We start from the raw sequence: 21,501 nt of genomic DNA, 5'->3' as shown, positions 1-21,501 counted from the left end.
CATAAGTCACAAATAGAATAGATCAACTTCTGCCCCCTACTTTTGACTGCTGTCCAGTCGTTTATTATCACTCTCTTGGATAGTGCAAATATTCTTTGAATTGTTCCACCTACAGCATCAATGGACCCCCTACAAAGACATTGTTCATTCTATGGTTAGACACAACAATGACATCATGACATTTGATCACATTACCTTAGTTCTGGTTCACCTAAAATATTTCTTCTTAACCAATATATTTCTTTCAAGATAGATGTGATGCATTAGTTCCAAGATACTTGCCATTGGTCATGCCATCTATGTGGCCTCCGAACTGTAGAGGAGTCCAAGGGCCATCAGAAACCTTTATATTTCAAGCTTAGAATTATTACATTTGGACATTTGTGATTCTATGACCACTTTTTTCTTCCATTTGGACCTGAGATTTGGAGCTCTTTTCTTGGGGTCATCTCCCTTGAGTCCACCTTCCTTTTGTTTATAAAACATGCTTAAGCTCGAGTATCCATTGCTGTTTTATGGGCAGGCGAAACCTGCATGGTAACCTTTGATTTACATGGGAAGACGAACGACCTTTACATTCCGGATGCCACCCTCCATCAGGGACAATTAATAGGTGTAGTAAGGCCTACAAACCAGGAAAGACTACAGGATGTAGATCAAGCGGACCTGCTGCAAAAGTAACAAGCAACCTTGCAATGCAATATTTGAAGCGCTACGGCTGTTATAAAGGAGTTGCTTCTTTGCACTGCCTTTGGTATCCTAGAACGAATGGTATGCTATTGAATGTTGAAAAATAACTTGAATTGTCAGTTACCCTAACACAAGTGCCAAGTTGGATTGAGCATGACATAACCTGGAGTAAAATAGCAAATCCATTATGGATCACTGCCCTGGGTACACCGAGTATAGGGGAACAACCACCAAATATGTGCAGCTGACGCTGATCTCTACTGACCACAGAACTAGAGGAAGACCTCGGCATATCATATGTTCTGCACCTTCAAAGGCCCCCAAGTCACATCACGGCCGTGAACTTGACCGTGAGACAATTCAATGAGCTCTGAAAATCCATATATTCTACTGAGCATACAAACCTACACCCTGTACTCCCCTCTTCTCCGTGGGAAACGCTGTGAAGTTGCAATCCACAGGTAAAGCAATGCATAAAATCCCAAATAACTAAACAAAATAAAGAATACAAAATTTAAAATCTCTTACCAAGGCTGAACTCTAGCTTGGGATCCTTCAAGAACTTCTGAATGCCTGTTAATGGAAAAGGAAACTAGTTGATAAGTGAGTATTTACAGTTTCACTTCACACAGATCTTGCAGATCATCTGGTCAGAAGACTTCAGATGGTGATAAAAACAACTGTTACTGTAGGCAACTGTTGAGCGTCTTAAACAGAACAGATCTTACCCCTGTTCTGAAGTCCCTGCAAGGGTGCTCCATCTAACAAAGAGGCTTTAATGTAGCATGCATGCGACTGAATGCATACTACCAAACAGGTTTCACCTGTTGGGAGGGGACATTTGTAGCCCTTGTGTGAACGTAGGGTTGTTGTGCACCTAGAGATGGTACAACATACCCATCGTCAGAACCTTATATCTGAAACAACATTCATGATTTATACAGAATCATTCAGGACTAGGAGCAATAGAGAACTCCTTATTACAAGATATTTGTATTGGGGAGGCGTTTGAGCAGCACCGATTTTTATAATCAAATGTAACGATTGCTGGCAAAATTCCTACGATTTGCAATGCTGCTGCCTCAATTTATGCATAAACACTGATCTCTTTTCCTTAATGAACGCAGAAGAACAAGTACCAGTACTGAAAGAAAACAAAATCATGACTAGATTAGCTACTTTCAACTGACATGAGACAAGCCAACCACCTTGCAGCCCTTTTGACACAATGGGCTCTACAGGGGGTGTATTTGCGTACTCATGCACTCACTTGCTAATTCACTCACCAAACATCTAGGTCCCAGGCATTGCTCACGGTGCAGCCACATGTCAATGGCCACCCACATATCAGAATGCATTTAGTTATAAGCAGCTTACCGGCCTAGAGAATTTAGCTAGTTTGTAACTCTTCAAGCCGTTGGTATTAAGTAGGAGAGTATTTATTCCTCACACTCCTGGGTATGGACAAATCCTAGCACAGGAACTTTTCTCCAGACTGAGCACAGGATGAGTCATCTAGAAGTGATTGATGAAGTTAGGTGGGTTCCAATATTTCCTTTCCGTTCATAAACTGGCAACCATCCTATAATATTTGCTCAAGATAATTTGTTTAAGGCCCATTTGCCCACCTTGATAAATACGTAAACCTACCCCATGCCATCTACTTTTGTATTAAAATGTTTACAAAAAAGCAGACATAGAATATCTACATAAATCAGACCAACACTTCCCAGTTCAAGTATTTATTTAAAATCTTACACAGCTATGAACAGTTCTACTCTTATAACGTACACTTCCCTATGCAGTAGTAGTATTATCAGGACATGCAAAGACACTCAACCGCGCATTAACATCTCTATGACATATACAGAGCTGTGCAGTTACATTGCTGTAAAACATTCAGCCCGTGGGTACAACCGACATAATGTCCTCTGCTTGGAACACATCAAAACCCACACTTCCCTGTGTAAGAATCCACAAATGCACACTGAGGGGTGTATAGTGGCAGTAATGTCACACATACACAAACGTACAGCCCCATACACTTAGACTTCTGTAATATATATATAAACCTGTACAGTGTGACCTTGATGTAATGTTGGGTGGTGTTATCATGTGCTAATGCTTAGTTGGTATGTTAGTTTTTGTATTACACAAGTTTCACTGCAAAGGTTTGTGTGTGCATCATTTCTAGGTCTTGTTTTGTTAAACTGAGGATATGCTATTCTACTCTATGCTATTTTTGGATATGCTCAGACAAATCATTTCACAAGAATATAAGGGTTGCACACGTGGAATCACTTACCTGAAAACATAACAGTGAGTGACATCATATGACCTTTGACCTCAATTACATCACAGGAAATGCTGGCGCATAATCATTGACCTTGATGATAACTAACTTAAGAAGCGCCATCACTCGTTTCGACAGTGTTTGTTCAAATAAATGTGTTTGAAGCCCATTTGCTCGAAATCAATATTATTTCTTTTTACACATTTCACTGCAGAAAAAGCAAGGGGAGACGCCCTGCAAACCCTCGACATCCCCCCACCTTCATGTACACCTAAACCTACCCCATCCACTTTTGCGGCAAATTGTGTAAAAAAACGCAAGCAAATGGGCCTCAAATAAATGGGCCTGCGCGCAAATGGGCTTGGACCCCATCACTGATGTAGAAAACCTGGACTAAATGTAAATGAATAGGTTCCAGTAGACACAAGGTTATTTTGATTACCATTCATAATAATTAGGTCTGGCGACCAGAGGACATGGTTCGACACTGAACTTTGATACAAATTAAAGCAAATGACGTACTGTCCCTATTGCTAAAAGGGGTTTCCCTTTACAAAAACTATAACTGAGGAGCTTGTGGGGATGTCAAACAACTCAAAACAGTCCTCCATCCTAAACTGCCCAAGAAACTGGCCCCTACCACAAGATAAAAAGGAAACAAACATTAAGAAGAAGTGTTTTCAAACTGCAGGCCGCCAATGCCTCCTAGCTGACCACCTCTCCTGCAGACAATCTTCAAAGTCAAATGTTTCACCTAGGACATGTTTCCTAGCCTTGGTCAATCAATTCAGGACACGTTTTCAAGTGTTAAAAAAAACAATAACTCAAGGTTTCACTGCTAGATTCTAACTGTGTATTCGACCTAGCCCCTTCCAATAATTGTGTATCCGAATGCCCAACTCTCTCAATCGGGTCCTCACACCCCGGGGTAGTGTGATATTATACTTTTCATTTTATAGGTTTCATGATCTTCAGTATCATCAGTCCTTGTCTCCTTTGGAACACCTCGCCCCTTGGTTCTCCAACCCATGATATTCTCTTATCTGTTTGTGTCCCTTTCTCCTTGTGGTACTTTTCAATATGGTTCTCTAGACTCTCTAGGCGTCAGTCCTTGTGCCCTTCAGGATATCGCGTCCCTTGTATAGGTTATTTGGGAGTTGTCTATGACCTGGATTTTTATGTTATTCAGGAAACTTCGGTCTCTGAGGGTTGGGGATGCTCCTATTTGCGGCATTCACCTCTGCTTGCTATGGCCTCCTGTCGTGGCGGCCTTCTCAGGGCCGCATTACTCTTCACTGCTGTGTCTTTCAGTACGGGTCTGAAGAACTTGTTCCCTGCGGGTCTGAAGAGCTTGTCCCCTGGAGTTCCTGGATTTGGAAGAGTTTCCCGGGCCCCTGGCCCACGACATCCTGTCTGTGGTCTTGCCTCCAGGTTGCTCTCGTTCTGCACTACAGCGTCTGCTCTGCACGTCTTCTTCCCTGCCATTCCGAATCTCCTCCTCCAGCTGAGGACTACAATCCTTCTATAATGTTAAGATGATCCCAATCAAAAATCGATTATCAATAAAGAAACAAACCCAAGAAAATGAAGTAAATACAAGTGCACAAGAACACTCTGCTTTATTCAAAAATGAACCGGTGGGGAAACACAAAAAAAAACATTCTGAACTTTCCAATGTAAGATACAAGCTTTTATTTTAAGTCCAAAATACATCACATATGATATCCTTGTTAGTGATAAGAAAACATCTTCTAACGTTGGTTAAGGGACTATAGTACCTATAAATCCTATACATGACAGATACTATTATTGTATATTATTTAACCAATGGCTCCTACTAAGGTCAGCCTACTAAAAGTGTTGCCACTATTTACTACTGCCATATTTGTTGGTCAATATGCTCCGGGTGGCCAACCTGTCAGACACAATCCTAATGGGCCAGTGGTTTGCTCATCCGACCTTGTGAACTTTCATGAGATGCCAGGATGCGTGGTGGGGAGAAGAGATGGGCGGACTGCTGTGATTCAGTTTGAAGAAGTCAAATCCCTTCCTATTCTCAGGCCTGAGACCTTCATCTGCCAATTTGCTTGTGGCCTTAAGAGTGTCCATTTGTCAGGCTGCACCATGGAAATAGCATGTGGGCCGTCTATTCAACCCAGGAATAAATTGTCACTGTACCAATCACATGGTACGGGACCCCTACTTCAGGCCTCATTTTCATCTGTTTATTGAGTTTTATGCTATTATAACCCATATGTGATGCTCGGTGTTTTTATTTATTAGGAGACTGTTTGACACAGAAGACTCTTGCCCATGGAGATCAAAAGCTATCTATATTTTCTCTCGGTTACCAATAGAAACAAATTCACTTTTAGAGTTACATGCTGTGCACTTCTGGGAAATATTATCTGGTGGTTTTGAACCCATTTTGGGGCCTCGCGTCTCATAACCTTGACGCCCAAGCGTCGGTCTGAATATTACGAGGCTTCGGACTGTGTGTGCAAAGCAGTTTCGATGTTGTGAGTCAATATTTCCGAATGAAGGTATTTCATAGTTCTCTCTAAAATGGCGGTACATTGGTTAAGTCTCTGCAATGTTAACGTTCTTCGTGCGTCATGCGTCGCATGCCACCATACGCTTAGTCCCTGCCCATGTATGCTGCCATCTTCTTCTAACTATGTTTGTGTCTATGATATTTTGTGTAACCCTACCTGGGTCTGCTCCAATCTGTTTAAGCTTGTGTGTGCTCTATACTTTTAGGCCCCACTTTGTGTGGCACAACCTATTCTACTCTTTATGGTGGATGCATTGCCCCTACTGTTTAAACTAATTGTTTACTTGTCATATTTGTCAGCTTATATGTTTGTTTACCTTTGCGAACGTATGGGGGCAGGGTCACACCTGGTGTTGATTTTATCTACATCCTGACTATAGCACTCTCTTTTATGAAAGGTAGCGCCCTTCTGATTATTAGATTCCACGTTTTAAGAGGGTTCAGCAGTGATGTCAGAAAAACAAAAGGCCTTTTTACCTTTACAATTTCTAGTGCCCCCAATATAGGCAGAGAGTACAGATTTCACAGGGGTCCCTCTTACACCCGGGGAGTCCTCGCCCCCCAAAAGGCAGGTCACTCCCAGTGAGGCCCCACTTCCCCAAACCCCTAAGGAGGGTTTTGTGACACAGATTCACCTCACCAGCCTCAATGGGGGTGGATCCCCCTTGGGGAGAAGGAACGAATTTCCTAGATTTGTCACATAGGGGACTGTCATGACATACTATGGGTGCAGTCACAATACACAATGAGCTAGACAGCAAAATCATATGTGAGGGGCACTTCCTCACATGCCACTACAGCCATATATAGATAGGTACTGCCACACTTAGCCAAATATGCTAGTATAGCCTCACACAATCGGTACATAGTCATCCTGTGTAGAGTACATTATCCCTCAAGTTGAGTGTAGGGTAGCAGGAGAGTAGTGAGAGGAGAGAGTGGTGGAGAGGGGAGTGGAGCACCGTTAAAAGGAAGTAAGGGAGTAGTAGAAGTGAAGGGTAGTAAGAGAAGGGAGTAGTAGGAGTGGTAGGAGGGGAGAGTTGTGGGTGTCGGTAGTAGTAGTAAGTAGTGGTAGAGGGAGGAGCGAGAGGGAAACACTGGAGTGACGGAAGAGGGAGAGAGTGGGGAGAGGTGGAGGGAGGCAGAGCAGGGAGGCGGGCAGATGGAATGGTAAAACGACAAAGAAAAGATCAGGGCCAGTGAGGGAAAGCTGGGCAATTGGAAGACGCGTATTCCAGTTGTTAAGAGCACTGCTAGTCTTGTATAGAATCCACCTAGAACGCCCCAGAGGGAGTCAGCTTGATAAAGAGTGTGCCTTTAGCCCACCCTAACTAGTCAGTCAGCTATTAGATACGATGGATGACCAATTCCTAGAGACCACTTTGGGATTCCGGGACGCCTGGGCTAGGGAAGGGAAAGCCCACAGGAGACAGGAAAGAGTGACGCCTTTAGTGAGCTGCTTCTTCAGAACTATAAAACCCTTGTACCATCTTCGGGAGTTGATAGGTTTTTGATGACATCTGTGAAATGATGTAATATGATCATAGGCCAAGCGCACTCACATTGGACAGGCACAGCCTGACTGGGGCCTTGTGTCCCTTATACCATAAGGTTGCGAAGGCCTGTGCTCATAGATGTCCTCATCCAATCCTTACTGAGATGCAACTGTTTAGTTACTACTGCATAATCGAGCACTGCCACTTCTAAGTGTCAAAAGGACCACACTTAATTATATAATCGCAAGCCACAAACATAGCTCAGTGAGCAAAGAGCTTGCCTTAGATTCCTCGCCAACTGTTGTGTAACGCTGAATCGTTTGCTTAAAGCTCTGCTTTACATGAAGCTTATTTCTTTTATTTTAAGACGATTGATATGTGTTATTGTACACTTAAAATATCTACCTTTAATGGAACACACACTCATGAAATGAACATTCATTAGGGACACATTCCAGAAATGTCAAGTTGTCCGGTATTAGGTGTGGATAGCAGCGTTTGTGTCTTTCGTTGCATTCTGATACATGTCATTTTATGTTCTATATTATAAATGCATAACTGCCACTGCTAGCGTGCAATGCGGGAAGTAGGTCAGGGACAAGCGGAGACTAGGCACTGGCAGGCGTAGCACACGCTATCACTGGCTACCCCCAAATAACGTCCGTGGCCATGCTATGGTACACTACATTGCTTGGCTGCACTAGCTTTTTCATGGTTTCCTACGATAGCACATATTGTTGTTATGTTGTGTAAAACCGTGCTATTCAAAGTGTTCAAGGTATGCGAGATAGCACTATGTGACGTTTATTATATGCACTGTATTATTTAACTATTTAACTGTAACCAGCTGCACATGTACGCGAAACGCCACTTAGAGAAAGGCAGAGTTACGTTTACTTTTAACTCTTAACTCATTCAGTGATCATAAACTGAACACCATGCAAATCCCGACCTGTCAGATAGCAATTTTAAACATGTCTTGTCGTATCCGAAATTGCAGTTGCCTTGGTGCTCCTGTCCTGTCTGCTGCTTGGTCGGAGGCTACAGTCGTTTGAAATAGCAGATCTTCCCAATTGCTCTTTCTAAGCATATGAACTGCAGTTTAGCTCTATACAATTATCGCATAATAGTTCATCTTCTGATTCTCTGCATTTGTTCGTGAAGTGAAACGAATCTTTTGACATCATTGGTAAGTAAACATATTCGAGCTTCGCTCCTAGCAGACAGGTGCAGCCGCATTTAAGAAAAAAGCATTGGCAATAGTTTTGGCGTTTGTAGTTTATTGCATTTAACATTTATTATGGCGAGAAAGAGTGAAGAATGACAGCACAGAGAATAAGAAATGACAGCGTGGTAGGGAAAGAAGGGCATTGCTGGGGAGTGAGGGAAGCACCGTGGTGGGAGGTATAAGAAATAAATAGCAACTAAGGGAGAATAAGAAAAAGGAGTGAAGGAGCGACAGTGCAAGGAGGGAAGGAGCGACATAGCAATGGGGGAAGGCGCGACAGCACAAGTGGGGGAAGGAGCGACAGCACAAGTGGAGATGGAGCGACAGAGCAAGGGGAGAAGGAGCGACAGCGCAAAGGGAGAAGGAGCGACAGCACAAGTGGGGGAAGGAGGGATAGCACAAGTGGGGGAAGGAGCAACAGAGCAAGTGGAGACGGAACGACAGAGCAAGGGGAGAAGGAGCGACAGAGCAAGAGGAGAAGGAGCGACAGCGCAAGGGTAAGGAGCGACAGTACATGGGGAAGGAGCGAGCACATAAAGGAAGGAGTGACAGCACACAACAGATGGAGCACCACCACATGCGAGAAGAAGCGACAGTACAGAAGAGATGGAGAGGCAACGCAAAAGGGACAGAGTGACAGTGCAAGCATTGAGGACGGATGGCGCAAGTGAGGGAGCAAGCACAGCACAAAGGGGAGGAGAGACAGCGCAAAAGGGGAGTAGAGTCACCACAAAAGGGGGATGATGGAAGCACAAGGGATGAGGAGGGAAGCACAAGGGTGGAGGAAGGATCCACAAGGGGGAGGAGAGAAGCACAAGGGGAGAGGAGGTATTCACAAGGGGAGGGGGGAGTACATGTTTTGGTTGTATGTAATATTGCAGCCTGGATGTAGCAGTCTTATGTTGATGTTTTGCTCTCAATGGGGCTAAATTTCAGCTAGGTTCACATGCCCTCAAAAGAAATCTACATTTCTTTATAGTCAGAGAGGAACACATTCGGATACCCTTTTTCCCACGTTTTATGTAATTGCACAAAGCAATGGAACAAAGGGCATTTCTACCCATCTCAAATTCAGAAACGGAATGGGCTTTGAAATGTAAAATCATGTTTCGATAGGGAGCAGTGGAATAAAATTGCATATCTAGGTCATTCATGACCATGTGATGCAATTTTAAATTTCTATCCTTCCAACAGTGAAAGAAATGCTTGAATGGCGTAACACACACATTCCAACAGTGAAAACATAAGGCAGATAATGCAACCCTGGGATCTGAGCATTACATTGCATTACAAGCATTCTTTTCTGGAGAGGTGTACGACAACATACAGAGGTCCTCATAAGAAGTTACAGAATTATTTTGAGGACCTCGATATGGCATTATTTTTGGGAGATGTGCACTACCACAGACAACAGAGAGGTCCTCCAAGATTTCTGATGATGGCCACTGTATGTTGTCAGTGGTACTGCACCTGTCTAAAAAAGAATGCTTGTTGTGAGAAGCCTGCCTAGAATTCTCCGATTTCTTACAAGGACCTCTGTGTGGCATTATATTTTGGAGAGGGGCTGTACCATTGACAACGTACAGAGGTCCTCTCAGATTTTGTATGAGGACCTCACGATATTGTCATTGGTACTGAAGCTCCACAGAAAAAGAATGCATGCATTACAAGCATTATTTTCTGTAGAGGTGCAGTACCACTGACAACATACAGAGGCCATTGTAACAAAAATGACTGCTTACGAGGACCTCTGTATAGCATTATTTTTGGAGAGTTGAAATATCACTGATAACATACAGAGGGATTTACAGATTTCTTATGAGGACCTCTTTATGTTGTGATTGGTACTAAACCTTGACAAAAAAGTAATGCTTGTATTAACAGTACCCCGAAAGAGGAACCTACCTGCAACCCAACAGGGCCAGGAAAGTAACTCAAATATAGCCCAACCACCCCTGACTCTGAAAAAAAGCTCACTATGATCCAGCTTTGAAATTGACACTCACGTGACATGTTACAGTACTCCTAATTGCGAGAAAATAAGTTAAACAAAATATCATTGGATTACATTGATATAAGGATGCAGGAAATAACATTTAGTGCATTGGCGGATTAAGCCACACCATTTCCAGTTGTCATGCCAACCACAAAGCCAGCTTTTTGGCCCCCTTTTACTTTATCGCTCTTCTCTGTAGCAATTGTGTTAGTGATATTTTAGTGGCTCCGCAACTAAAATACGCCAGAACCAGTTTGGTGCCTCATGGAGAGAAAATGGTGTTCAGTGGAAAGAAAAGACAGGACAGTGCACTTCTTTTCCCAACCCATCCCCCAAAAGGATTGTACTTGCCCAATTTCCCACCTCCACAAAAAGATTATGCATCCCCTTCTGATCGAGCATGCACCACCTAACAACAAGAAACACTCATAGGCACTGGTTTCCTTTTTTCCTCCCTGCCAAACAAAATATTATTTGCCACCCCACAACAATGCACTTTCAAAATAATAGAGTGCAGCCGCCCTGGCCCACAGTCCCAGCAGTAGCTCTCCCTTAACTGGACACACATTCACACATGCATTCATAAACAATCATGCTTAGACGCACACTGTCACGTTGGGGTGTGTTTGGGTATGTGTGTGTGTACGGGTTAAGGAGTGTTTCTCAGTAATTAAACATTTTAATCAAATTATTTGCAACACTGGTACTGTGTAAGTGGTAGTGTACAACATAATGCAGTTCCGGACTCCTCTAAACAAGCATTAGTACCCGGCACGCGTGGCTGAACAGGAATACCGTGTGGCAATTGGCTCATTTGCGAGCCATACCACACGGTATTCCCGTCCACGCCGTGCGGGCCGGCTACTCTGTTAGTAGCGGCAATCCCTGCTCCGAGCTTCCACATGGCTTGAGGCTTCCTTCGTCCCCCGCCGGGGACGCAGGTAAGATTTTTATTTTTTTTCCCAGCCTTTCCTCCCTCCCAACTCCTCCCTCCCCACACCACCCCACTTATCTTCTATCCCGCGGTCTCCGGCGGGGGACGATGGAAACCTCCAGCCGTGTGGAGACTCGGCGCGGGGCCATCCCCGCTCCAAGCTTCCATCGTCCCCCGCCGGAGACCACGGTAAGTTTTTTTTTTTTTTTTTCCTCCTCGCCCCCTCCCTTCCGCCCTCCCGACCACACTTACCTTCTTTTTTCTTCTGGTCTTGGAAGCGAACACGCTGGGAACAGTTCTGCTCCCTGCACGTCCGCTCCCGATGGCCGCCATGGAAAGGGAAAATGGACTACGTTTTCCCTTTCCATGGCGGTGGCCATTTTTTTGCCGTTTTTTTTTTATTTTAATTTTTTCTGTTCTGAAACGTGTTTCGGAACAGAAAAAAACAATTAGTACCCCGGTCTAATGGGCCAGGGTACTAATGGCAAGAAGCCACTCGGTGGCGGGCCAATACCGCCCTGAGGTATTCGCTCGGGCCTATAACACGCCCAGGGGGCATTACCTGGGGCGGTATTGGCCTGCCACCTCGTGGCTTATTGCCACAATGTTGGCACACATATACAATCTCTTCTTCTCTGCTTCAAACATTTCAAAAGGAATATTACATAGATTCAACAAACATCTTTTTGCTTCTATAACGGAGGTACCGACTTTAGCCAGTATTCTGGCAACTCGTACAACAGGATTAGACCCGCCATTGGCAAATAAATTCTTAAAATAGTTTGTTATATTATCAATACCAATTTTATTATTGCTTCATCATAATACTTTAACTGTAAATAATCACACTCATTCATGAAGTGACGTGAAATCAGCGACTCACATCCACACCAAAAGAATATATTACAGTTCTTTCAATATTGTCCAATTATTTGACTCCTTTCATTCATTGTCCTTATTCTACTGAATCACAGAACCGAATATAGAGAAAATAAATTAAGTTCTTCCTTCATCTCATCCAGTTCGAATGAAGAAAGATTATCAATGCAAAATGCATTTCTTTGAGAAACACCATACCAAACGTTGACTTCCACGTGTTATAAAGTGCTGCTCTGCTCTAGAGCTAGGTTCATGCTATAAACAAAATTAATTAAACGATGCAATTTGAGTCAATAAATGAGGAATGTGTTGTCCCTGAGTTGAGGGTTGATGGACTTAAATTATCTAGAAAATCATTTGCTTTATCTGATCTTATGAAACGGTCAAGCAAAACATAATTTACTTTTTTTGTGTTTGGATGTTTCATTTGTTCTCGTTCTAACAGATCCAAGGTTTGCAGAGTGTCTGCCAATTATAATGCAGACCGCACGTGCATCGCATTGAATACATTACATTAGCTCTCTCACATGTGGCAAAGTCAATTAATGCATTTTCTGTTTTTGCCGGTGCTATAGTATAGTTTTTTCGCTTTTTACAACATTTCCTTAATTTAGACAGGCATATGTGCCTCTCTTTCGATGCTGCACATTTTCTTGTATCTGTAATTCCTGTTGCTCAGTTTAAATCAAAAAGCCACACAGGCTTCTACTGAGCTGCTGGGCAAATGTAGCAAAACTGCTAACCGAAGATTATATATATATATATATATATATACACACATACACACCTCTGATATCTGTAGTTTGTATTTATGTTATTGTGTGAAAGGCTTCAAACAGACAATGTACAAAATGTCTTATTGGCAGCAAAAGCAGTCGAATGTCTTTGTGCTTTACAAATGCAGTAGCAATTTATAATGGATGATAAAGAAACAGGTTGGTGGTGGAAGGGAGGAAAGCTCAGCATCAATGGGCTTGCCTTGGAAGCAAGAGGACACAGAGCAACACAGGTTCGATCCCCGGGTCTGCGATTAGAAACCTCTGGGTATGAAGCGCTTTATAAATAACCTATCATATCATATCATATCATTTCAAGGGTTTTGCAACATTCAGAGGGGAATACACAGACTGCCAGATCCAAGATATGCTGTAAAGTTAACAACCTTGATAAAATATACAATATTTACCTCGTCAGAGTTGGGGCTGTTGTCACTGAGAAGGGATAAAGACAGTGTGCATGCGAAGGCATGCTTCATGAAAGCATAGGCATCTCTCAAGCAATTTTTAAGAGTTTCAATTGTGGGAATCTTAATCTCAAGCGATAGGGAGTGCCAGTGATGGTGTTCCAGGAGGAAAAAGAAGCAGTAGTGAGAGGCTGTGGAAGTGGTCTTGGGGGAGGGTGGGTTAAGAAGGGCTTGGAATCTAAGATGGCACTGATTAAGAGTAGCAAGATATTGGGGAGAAAGAGGTTGGATAGATTTAAAGACCAGAAACAGTTTTGAAAAGGAAGTGGTTATGTATGGAAAGAGCATGAACAGAGGTAGGGGAGGATCCAGGGGCATTAAATACGTTGTGGGTGGGAAATTAAAGAACCCTGGGTGCTAGGTAAAAGGAATAGACTGGAAGACCCAAATGGAGTCTGGCACATTAGTCAAGTTTGCTGAGGACTAGAGAGTAGGTCACAGTGTTTTAAGAGTGAAAAGTGAGGCGAGAACAGACATGGTTGATGGTGGGATGGTTCAGTGTAGCAGCTGTTTTAGGAGAGGTAACACAAAAATGGAGTTTAAGACGTCTGTTCAAAGAGGATCCTTAAGTTTTAACCTTCTAGGCAAGGGATAAGGTGATCAGGGAGTAGGACATGGGTTGGTATAAAGCTATTGAATGTATATGAGAAACAAATTACCACTATCCATTTTCCAGGAGTTAAGCAGAAGGTAACAGTGCCCTCCAGTGACAAATATCAGAAAGGTAATCAGTAATGTGAGATGATTACTCTCTGGTTATGGTGAAGATTACATTTGCAAAGTGAAGATATGATAAGCAAAACCATAAGAGGACGAGATAAGTGGTCCACATTGTGAGTAGGAGAAGGCCATGGATAACACTTCTACGTACCCCTCTAGGAAAGAGGGTGGTTGCGGAGGTGCCAGTGTTCCATGAAATCAAGAAGGAGTGGCTCGGCTAAGTGATCCAGAAGAGGGCAGTATCCTGGAAACCACAACGAGAGAGACTGAGTTCGAGAGAAGGATGACCAGCAGGGAGGCAGAGTTTTAGGAGAGTGAGAATGAATGAGAGGTGAAACTGAGGAGGAGTAGTGAAGGCGTTGGAGACATGGGTGGCAACGGTTTCTCTGGACTGTGTTTTATAACCCATAATAATATGAAATTAATATTATGTTGACTTAAAGATGTAGAAAAATGACTACGCCTATTTTTAACATTATGGCAGGATTTAGTCTAATTGCACTTAGAACTCCTAGGTGGTTTTTCTTATCTACAACCTCTTGTTATGCAACCATTACCACTACACAAGAAGATTAATATCAGGGCAGCTCATGCATCTCCATCAGTACTTGCTTAAAAGGCCTGCACATGTCCTCATCATTGTCTCACTGTTTCAGTTCAGATCCTCCCGTTGGCTTCCTGGCATCTCATTCCCATATTCTGCTACTTAAATGGCCTTTCTTCTGTCTTGTAATTACTCCCTCTTGCTTGCTCATTTATCCCCCTCTCTGTCTCCATATTTATGCAAAAATCAAATTCTGCTACATTTTCTGTTGTTGAGCAAGAAGAACACCATTGATTAAAAACTGGTACCAATGAGAAACATTAAATCCAAATCTGATTTGCTCCAAATAATGCTGACCTGTGTAGCAGGTCTTTGAGAACTAGGCATAGCTTTTGTCTAGAACTTCAGTATCTCAGTATACCAGTCTAGGTGCCCCACTTAAATTATTTCCTCCATAAAAGAACCTTTGTTTGCCTTCTAATTCATTAACTCAACTTGTTACTTGCAAAAAAGAGACAAGCACTCTACCCATAGTTTCACACAGTTCCATTTACACATTGCTCTCAGGTTCATTGCACTAGCCTCCTATATCAGCTGGTTACACAGCTGCATCATTTAATGGAAACCAAATGGATTTTAACCAGTTAATCTGAAGGCCAGCATATCTTCCAAAGTTATCTTTTCCTGAATGAACGGTTTCAAATTATTCTCAGAGTTCTTCATAAAAAGCAGGAGACCAGCTGCATAAAGAGATGTTTCTCTGCAGCCCCCTCACTGCAAGACTCTTGTTGATATGTAGCTGCCAAATTCTAATGGCTAGGGGTTCCTTGGCAATCACAAAGAGTAGCAGTGATAGGGGCATCCTTATGTATTTTAAATAAGTATGAGCCAATACCCATGGCAGATACCTTTTCTGTTGGCTGAACATATTACAATTGCATACAACTTATCAAGTATTCTGGTACATTCATGTTATTGAATACCAAAAAAGGAATTGCCATGATAAGGAATCAAATGCTTTTTCTGCATCTAAGAAAGTAGCATCTGGCTGTATACATGATAAAATTGAACTAGTTTTGCACATAATCGACATAGGTTCAATGCAGTGGATCTACTCAAGAGGAACCCTGATTGAGCTCAATGGCTCAAGCATTCCACAGACTTTAATAAATGGTTGGCCAACTCTTAAGCAAATATGCTTTTGTCCAAGTTTAATACAGCAATTGGTCTATAAGAAGCACAGATATCCAGGTCTTTATTGGGTTTTAATATGGTCTTTATAGATGCTTCATTCATAGATGGTGGAAAATGACCGAGCCATAATGCTTCCTCAAAACCTTAGGAAGGTGCAGGGCTAGTTTTAGAATTAATTCTTTATGGAATTCTGTGGTTAGGCCATCTGCCAGGAGCCTTCACAAAACGAAGAGCATTAATTGCATCAAGTACCTCATTTGTGATTATAGAAGGCCTATAGCTTCCTGATTTAGTTGTCTTGGACCGTATTCTGTAAAGTAATTGTTAATCTTGTTATTGGATTTGGTGTCTCTATTCGCCAACATTTTCCGAATACTGATGAAATATCCCCAATATGTCTTTAGGGGATGTGTGAAGGTATCTTGAAAAATCTTGCAGGTTCTTAATCTCCATAGAATTTCTCTGCCATTTGATTAACCGTACTAGCATGCATCCTGGGAACACTCTCACCATATTTACAAGCTTTGACTGGGAGAGAAAGAAATGTGATCTATCTTTTCGCCCTATCTGTGGTGGTCTTACACAGATCTAATTTGGATTTTAAGGGATTGAGTAGAGCTTTATTTCACGTGTATTCCATTTAAAGCTCTACTTCCTTAATATCTGACTCGAAGACCATCAGCTCTCAGCTAATGACTTTGAGAATTCCACCTACTTGAATCAGACATCTACCTGCAATGTAGACTTTAATTGTTTCCCACTGCATCGCTTCTAGGGAAACCAAACCTGTGTTGGTCTCAAAAATGTAATCATGGCAGAATTAAGTTCCACTTTAAAAGGTCACATTTAAAAGGCCGGTGTTCTGAAAGGCTATGGTGAGCATGGAAGGTCATATTGCAGAGTCTGAAAGACTGTTTTATGGATGAGGTTCTGAGAATTCCCTGGATAATAATGAACAGCTGGTAGTTGCATGTAGCATACTAGCGGTGGTGAGTATATAATCGATCTGTGAATATATTTCATGAATATAGCGGTAGTAAGAGAAGTCAAGTGTTTCCGAATATGTACAAGCCATACGTCGATCAAATTAAATTACATCCATTTATGTATTTCCTGATATGCTAGGGTAAGTCTTCTCAGTATGACACCTGATCAGTCGATGCATTCAGGATCGTATTGCCCATATTATTTGAGTGTCTCCATATTTTAAATTTCGATCTGATAGGTGAGAGAAGAACTACGGGCAGTTAAGGTTGGGAGCATATATTTAATGAGTGTATGTTTCATAACCACTAATGATCCACAAATGTTGTGTTCTGTTACAAGAGCTATTAGCGGAAGGTATGGTGGCATTGTATCTGCAAGCCATAAGGGTAAATCGGAGAGAGCAAGACAGAAACTATCTGGATCAGTGAGGATATAAGAAAGTTTAAAGAGCCTTGCAAAAAATAAGATAATCATCAATGAGCCTCAAAATCAGTGGCAGGGTATTCCAGAGGTGGGGCACAAGCACAGACAATACCTGCCCTCCCTCCAGTCCTTTTGTTTAAAAACACAGGTACACATGTGTCGGTAACCAACAGAGCACAGTACCCTAGGTGGGGCATAGTGAATGCAACTTTTTTGAAGGTACGAGGCACCTTGATCGTGGGGCACACAGTGAATATGCATAAAGCCTTGAACTTCACTTTGCCCTCCTTTATGATGAAAAAGACCTTTGAGGTCGATTTCTGAAGCCGTTGCCTCAAATGGATATGATTTATGAATCATAATAAGCACTACCCTTGAGTTAGAGGAGGATGTAAAGAAAGTTGTGGCACCCCATGATTTCACAAAACTTAAGTTAATTAAGTGATTAGTTGTGATTTCTGAAGTATAAGGATTTAAAGGCCCCGTCGCCCCCAAAACGCTTGCATTTTTCTGACTTACACAAATTGTTTACATTTCTAATAATGCAGAACATTAATGTCATAAACTCTGCTTGTATCTTTTTTGTGTGAGTTTGCTTATTATTCATGTTTATATGACAAAAGGACTTAGGCTACCCCACCTATTTGGCACTTGCCGGTAGTATTTTACAACACAGGATGACAGATCATGTGATTTTATCAGTACACAAGTTAAAGATCACCAATATTGCATTTATATACATGACATCTTTATTTTCAAGTATTTCATAAAAACCTACTCAGGCTATTGTACATGTATTACCACATTGACCTAAACCTCTTTTAGGTATGTCTACAAATTTGATCATATTAAGCATTCATATCATAACAATTTGCAGTTGAGTCTTTGCACAGTGAAGAGTTAGTACTGGTAGTGACTTAGAGTATGGTTCCCATAACCAAACATCTATCTAGTCGACACCTTTGGTGTTTCTAGAAAGAACTGTTGGTAGCGTTCAAATGCTGTCTTCAGGACTGGTGATAGAGACTTTGAGGTTTCATTAGTCTTGCCCGTAGGCGAGGAATCTAAAATAAATGGAGGGTTAAAATTAAAGCATTGGTGTCTATCTATAGGCTTGTGATTGCCTAGGGTGTGTGTGAAAAATCCTACCTGAGCCAATTTCTTGAGTGCCACAGGTTGAGAGAAGAAGAGCAGTTTCCTTCTCTTATCCGTGCCTTTTGTGCGTCATGGGTTAATGGAACCTTTGTATATAGGCTGTTGATTTCTTGGCTTTCTAGCTTGTAGAGCTGAAAAACAATAATAAGGATTTCAAAATCCTTGTGGTGCTCTCTGATGTTATGATTACACTAATCAGGATAGTACTATGGGATAGTTTCTAGTATTGTAGGGCAGGCAGCCATTTTGTTCGCTTGCCCGTGAGTACGAGTGCTTGGTGGCCAGCTAGGGTAACAAAGATCCGTGATCTGGATAGTATGTTAATAATTGGGCAATTCTATATTGAGTCCCTCGGTCCTGCTTGTGAGAGCATGGACCGTAGCTGGTTAAAAAAAAAAGAAATCAGAAAATGAAAAAAACACTCTCTTACCTATAGCCGCATCCTCTGCGAGCTGTACGGAGACCATGGAAGTGTTCCAGGCTCTGCGCATGCGTGTGAGTCTAGCTATGCTCCTTTGTATTACTCTGGTGATGTCTGTTGCTAAGCAAACAGACGCTCGTGTTGTGTGCCTGCGCTAAAGAGAGGCGCCTGAGTTTCTACAGATTACAACAGTAATGTGTGTCAATGTGACAATACTGGTGCGTGGGTCCTAGAATAGGGGCCCGACGTGTCCTGAGTGCATGGATCCACCTTGATTGGTCAGCAGCGGGTTTATGGTGCGGCCCATTTCATGTATCTTGTTGCATGGACACTGGTGTCTAGGCAACAGGACGCAAGCAATATACGCTTGCGTTGCGGGGTAGTGCTACACTGGGTTGCTGAATGTGATGTACCTCACCTAGTAATGTACTGGCACCATCGGTGTGTCCTAGGTTAGAAAAAGTGTGTGTGGCTACTGGTGACTGGCAGAGTGCCTGACTAGTCTCTGTTAGGTATGACAAAGTCATTTATGTCTCAAAACGTTTGTTAGCTTTCATTTGGGAACCAACAACTTCTATGGTTAATACATTATATCCAGAAGGAATACCCCTCTCATCATGATTGCATTATGCTAATAAGAATACAGTCCATGTTTAGACAACTAGTAGTGTCACAGTAAACATTTCTTTTAGCTATTATTTCATAAAACAACAACTTAATACACCCCACACACATTCATAATGTTTATTATTCATATAATAAGAATAAGGTATGTATTTTTTATGTATGACAGGTAACTTAGAAGGGAAAAGCATAGCATATGTTATGCCTTTGTCTCAGTTTCTGCTTGACAGCCAAAAAAGACTGGCAAGCCATTTGAGTGGATAAAGTAACAACTGGTTAGAATGAGATCCTGGCATCCTGATACTGGAGTTTGACCAACTCGTGCTTTATGGAGGAAGAGATCACACTCCCAGTAGTTCACCAAACCTACAATGACTGGGCAAGGATTTTGGGCAGGCTTTGGAATGGGGCCAAGGCATCAATGGGCATTTTCCACCAAGTGAGTTCTGGATTTTGGAGAGTTTCTTTAGTACATTCTTTCATGAATTATTCCATTCCTTTAATTGAGTTTGATTATGGGATACAAATAATGTATTTTGTGTTGTTGCTTTAAGATTTTGTTTCCAAGTCTTCATTATTTTGGTGTATTCCTGTCACCTCCTTCTGAAATATCTCGACAGTTAGCTGAAGATCAGCAGCTCCATGCTCCAGGGTGCGGACCCGAGCGTTAACCTCCAAAATTCTGCCACTACCTTTTTCTATCCTCTATTGAATCTGCCCAAGACCCGAACAGCACCCTCAACAAATGCCTCACCGAAATATACACCTGGATGACAAACAGCAATCTCAAGCTAAATTCAACCAAAACAGAAATAAAGATCTCCCCACCAGAAGACAATTCAACACAGACATACCTGAGCTGGCCACTGTGCATGGGAACTCAACCAGAGACATTGGTAGGGATTTAAAAAAATGGCAATCCTCATGGACAACAGACTTTCTCTAGAACCGCAAAACACCACAATTGTAAAAGCATGCTTCTACCCCCTGCGACTAATAAGAGGGATATTCTTACATCAACTTCCCACACAGAACTCTCACAATCTTATCCTTGGAACTATCAAGACTAGACTGCACAAACAGCTTCTACCTTGAAATACCAGAGGACCTCACAAAGAAACTAAAACACATGCAACATACTGCAGCAAGACTACTCCTGAGACCAACTAGAAGAGACCACATCACACCAGTCCTGAAAAGGCTGCACTGGCTACCAGTAATCACATGCATTCACATTAACGCCCTCTGCATCGCCACAAATCACTACATAGACAAGGAGCTAAATTTCTCCAAGATAAAATTAACCGTTATCAACCAGCAAGAGACTGAGCAACGACCTCCAAATAGAAACAAAAACACTATGAGAAAAGGAAATTTGTAGGAGCGGCATTCTATTATTTGATAGCCAAACTCTGGAACTTCGTACCAAAGGAAATAAGAACAATGAACAACCATCTAACTGAAAACATGGCTATTTAACTCACTGATAGAAGCATAAAAACACACACCCACCACAAACCATATTCTGGGACCAGAGAAAACATGGGATAATACAGATTGAATGACCAAATATAAAACCACCACACACCCAGAGTCAAACAGAAACCAATTAACCACCCCCTCCTTTATTCCACACCGGATACCTCTTACATAATACACACACTCAAAAGGGCCAGCAAAACTATGCCCAAAAAATGCACAACAAACCACACGCCCACAACCATTGAACAAAAACGGATTAGTTGCAAACAACAAATAACAATTAACCCAGATACTGGACGTTAGCACTCCGGACACAACAAGGCCAGTGAACACAACAAAACACACCTAGAAACTCTCACACAGATTCCAATTTCTCCGGGTTATTCAAGCATCAACAGAAGAGCACAGACTCTGTCCTATCCCTCTTCCCTCCTCACTAACCAGCCTCACCCACTTCCTTACAGAGCGACATGAGTGCCTGGAGACGATGCAAATGGCAGTGGTACGTGGTATAAATCCTCATAACATAACACCTCTACCTTGAAAACAGGTTTGTCTAGATTTAAACGTACTGAATCAAATTCTGTTTTAATTTCTGTGAGGATTAGGGCTGAGTCCTTATGGTTTCCTTGCCAATT

General features: G+C 42.1%; 1 protein-coding gene across 3 annotated transcripts in view; it reads right to left on the bottom strand.

Annotated features, from left to right (window-relative positions):
• The window catches only part of INPP4B (inositol polyphosphate-4-phosphatase type II B), a 3,177,224-nt gene that overhangs the window by 3,036,306 nt on the left and 119,417 nt on the right, over positions 1-21,501 (bottom strand). For all 3 annotated transcript variants that reach the window (XM_069631181.1, XM_069631178.1, XM_069631177.1), the window contains exon 2: positions 1,219-1,263. In XM_069631181.1, coding sequence (XP_069487282.1) covers positions 1,219-1,263 — 45 coding nt within the window. The remainder of the gene's footprint in view (positions 1-1,218; positions 1,264-21,501) is intronic.

The sequence above is a fragment of the Ambystoma mexicanum genome, chromosome 6q, assembly GCF_040938575.1.
Source record: "Ambystoma mexicanum isolate Mex_15411 chromosome 6q, UKY_AmexF1_1, whole genome shotgun sequence".
Lineage (NCBI taxonomy): Eukaryota > Metazoa > Chordata > Amphibia > Caudata > Ambystomatidae > Ambystoma > Ambystoma mexicanum.
This window is presented reverse-complemented; position numbering and strand designations above follow the sequence as displayed.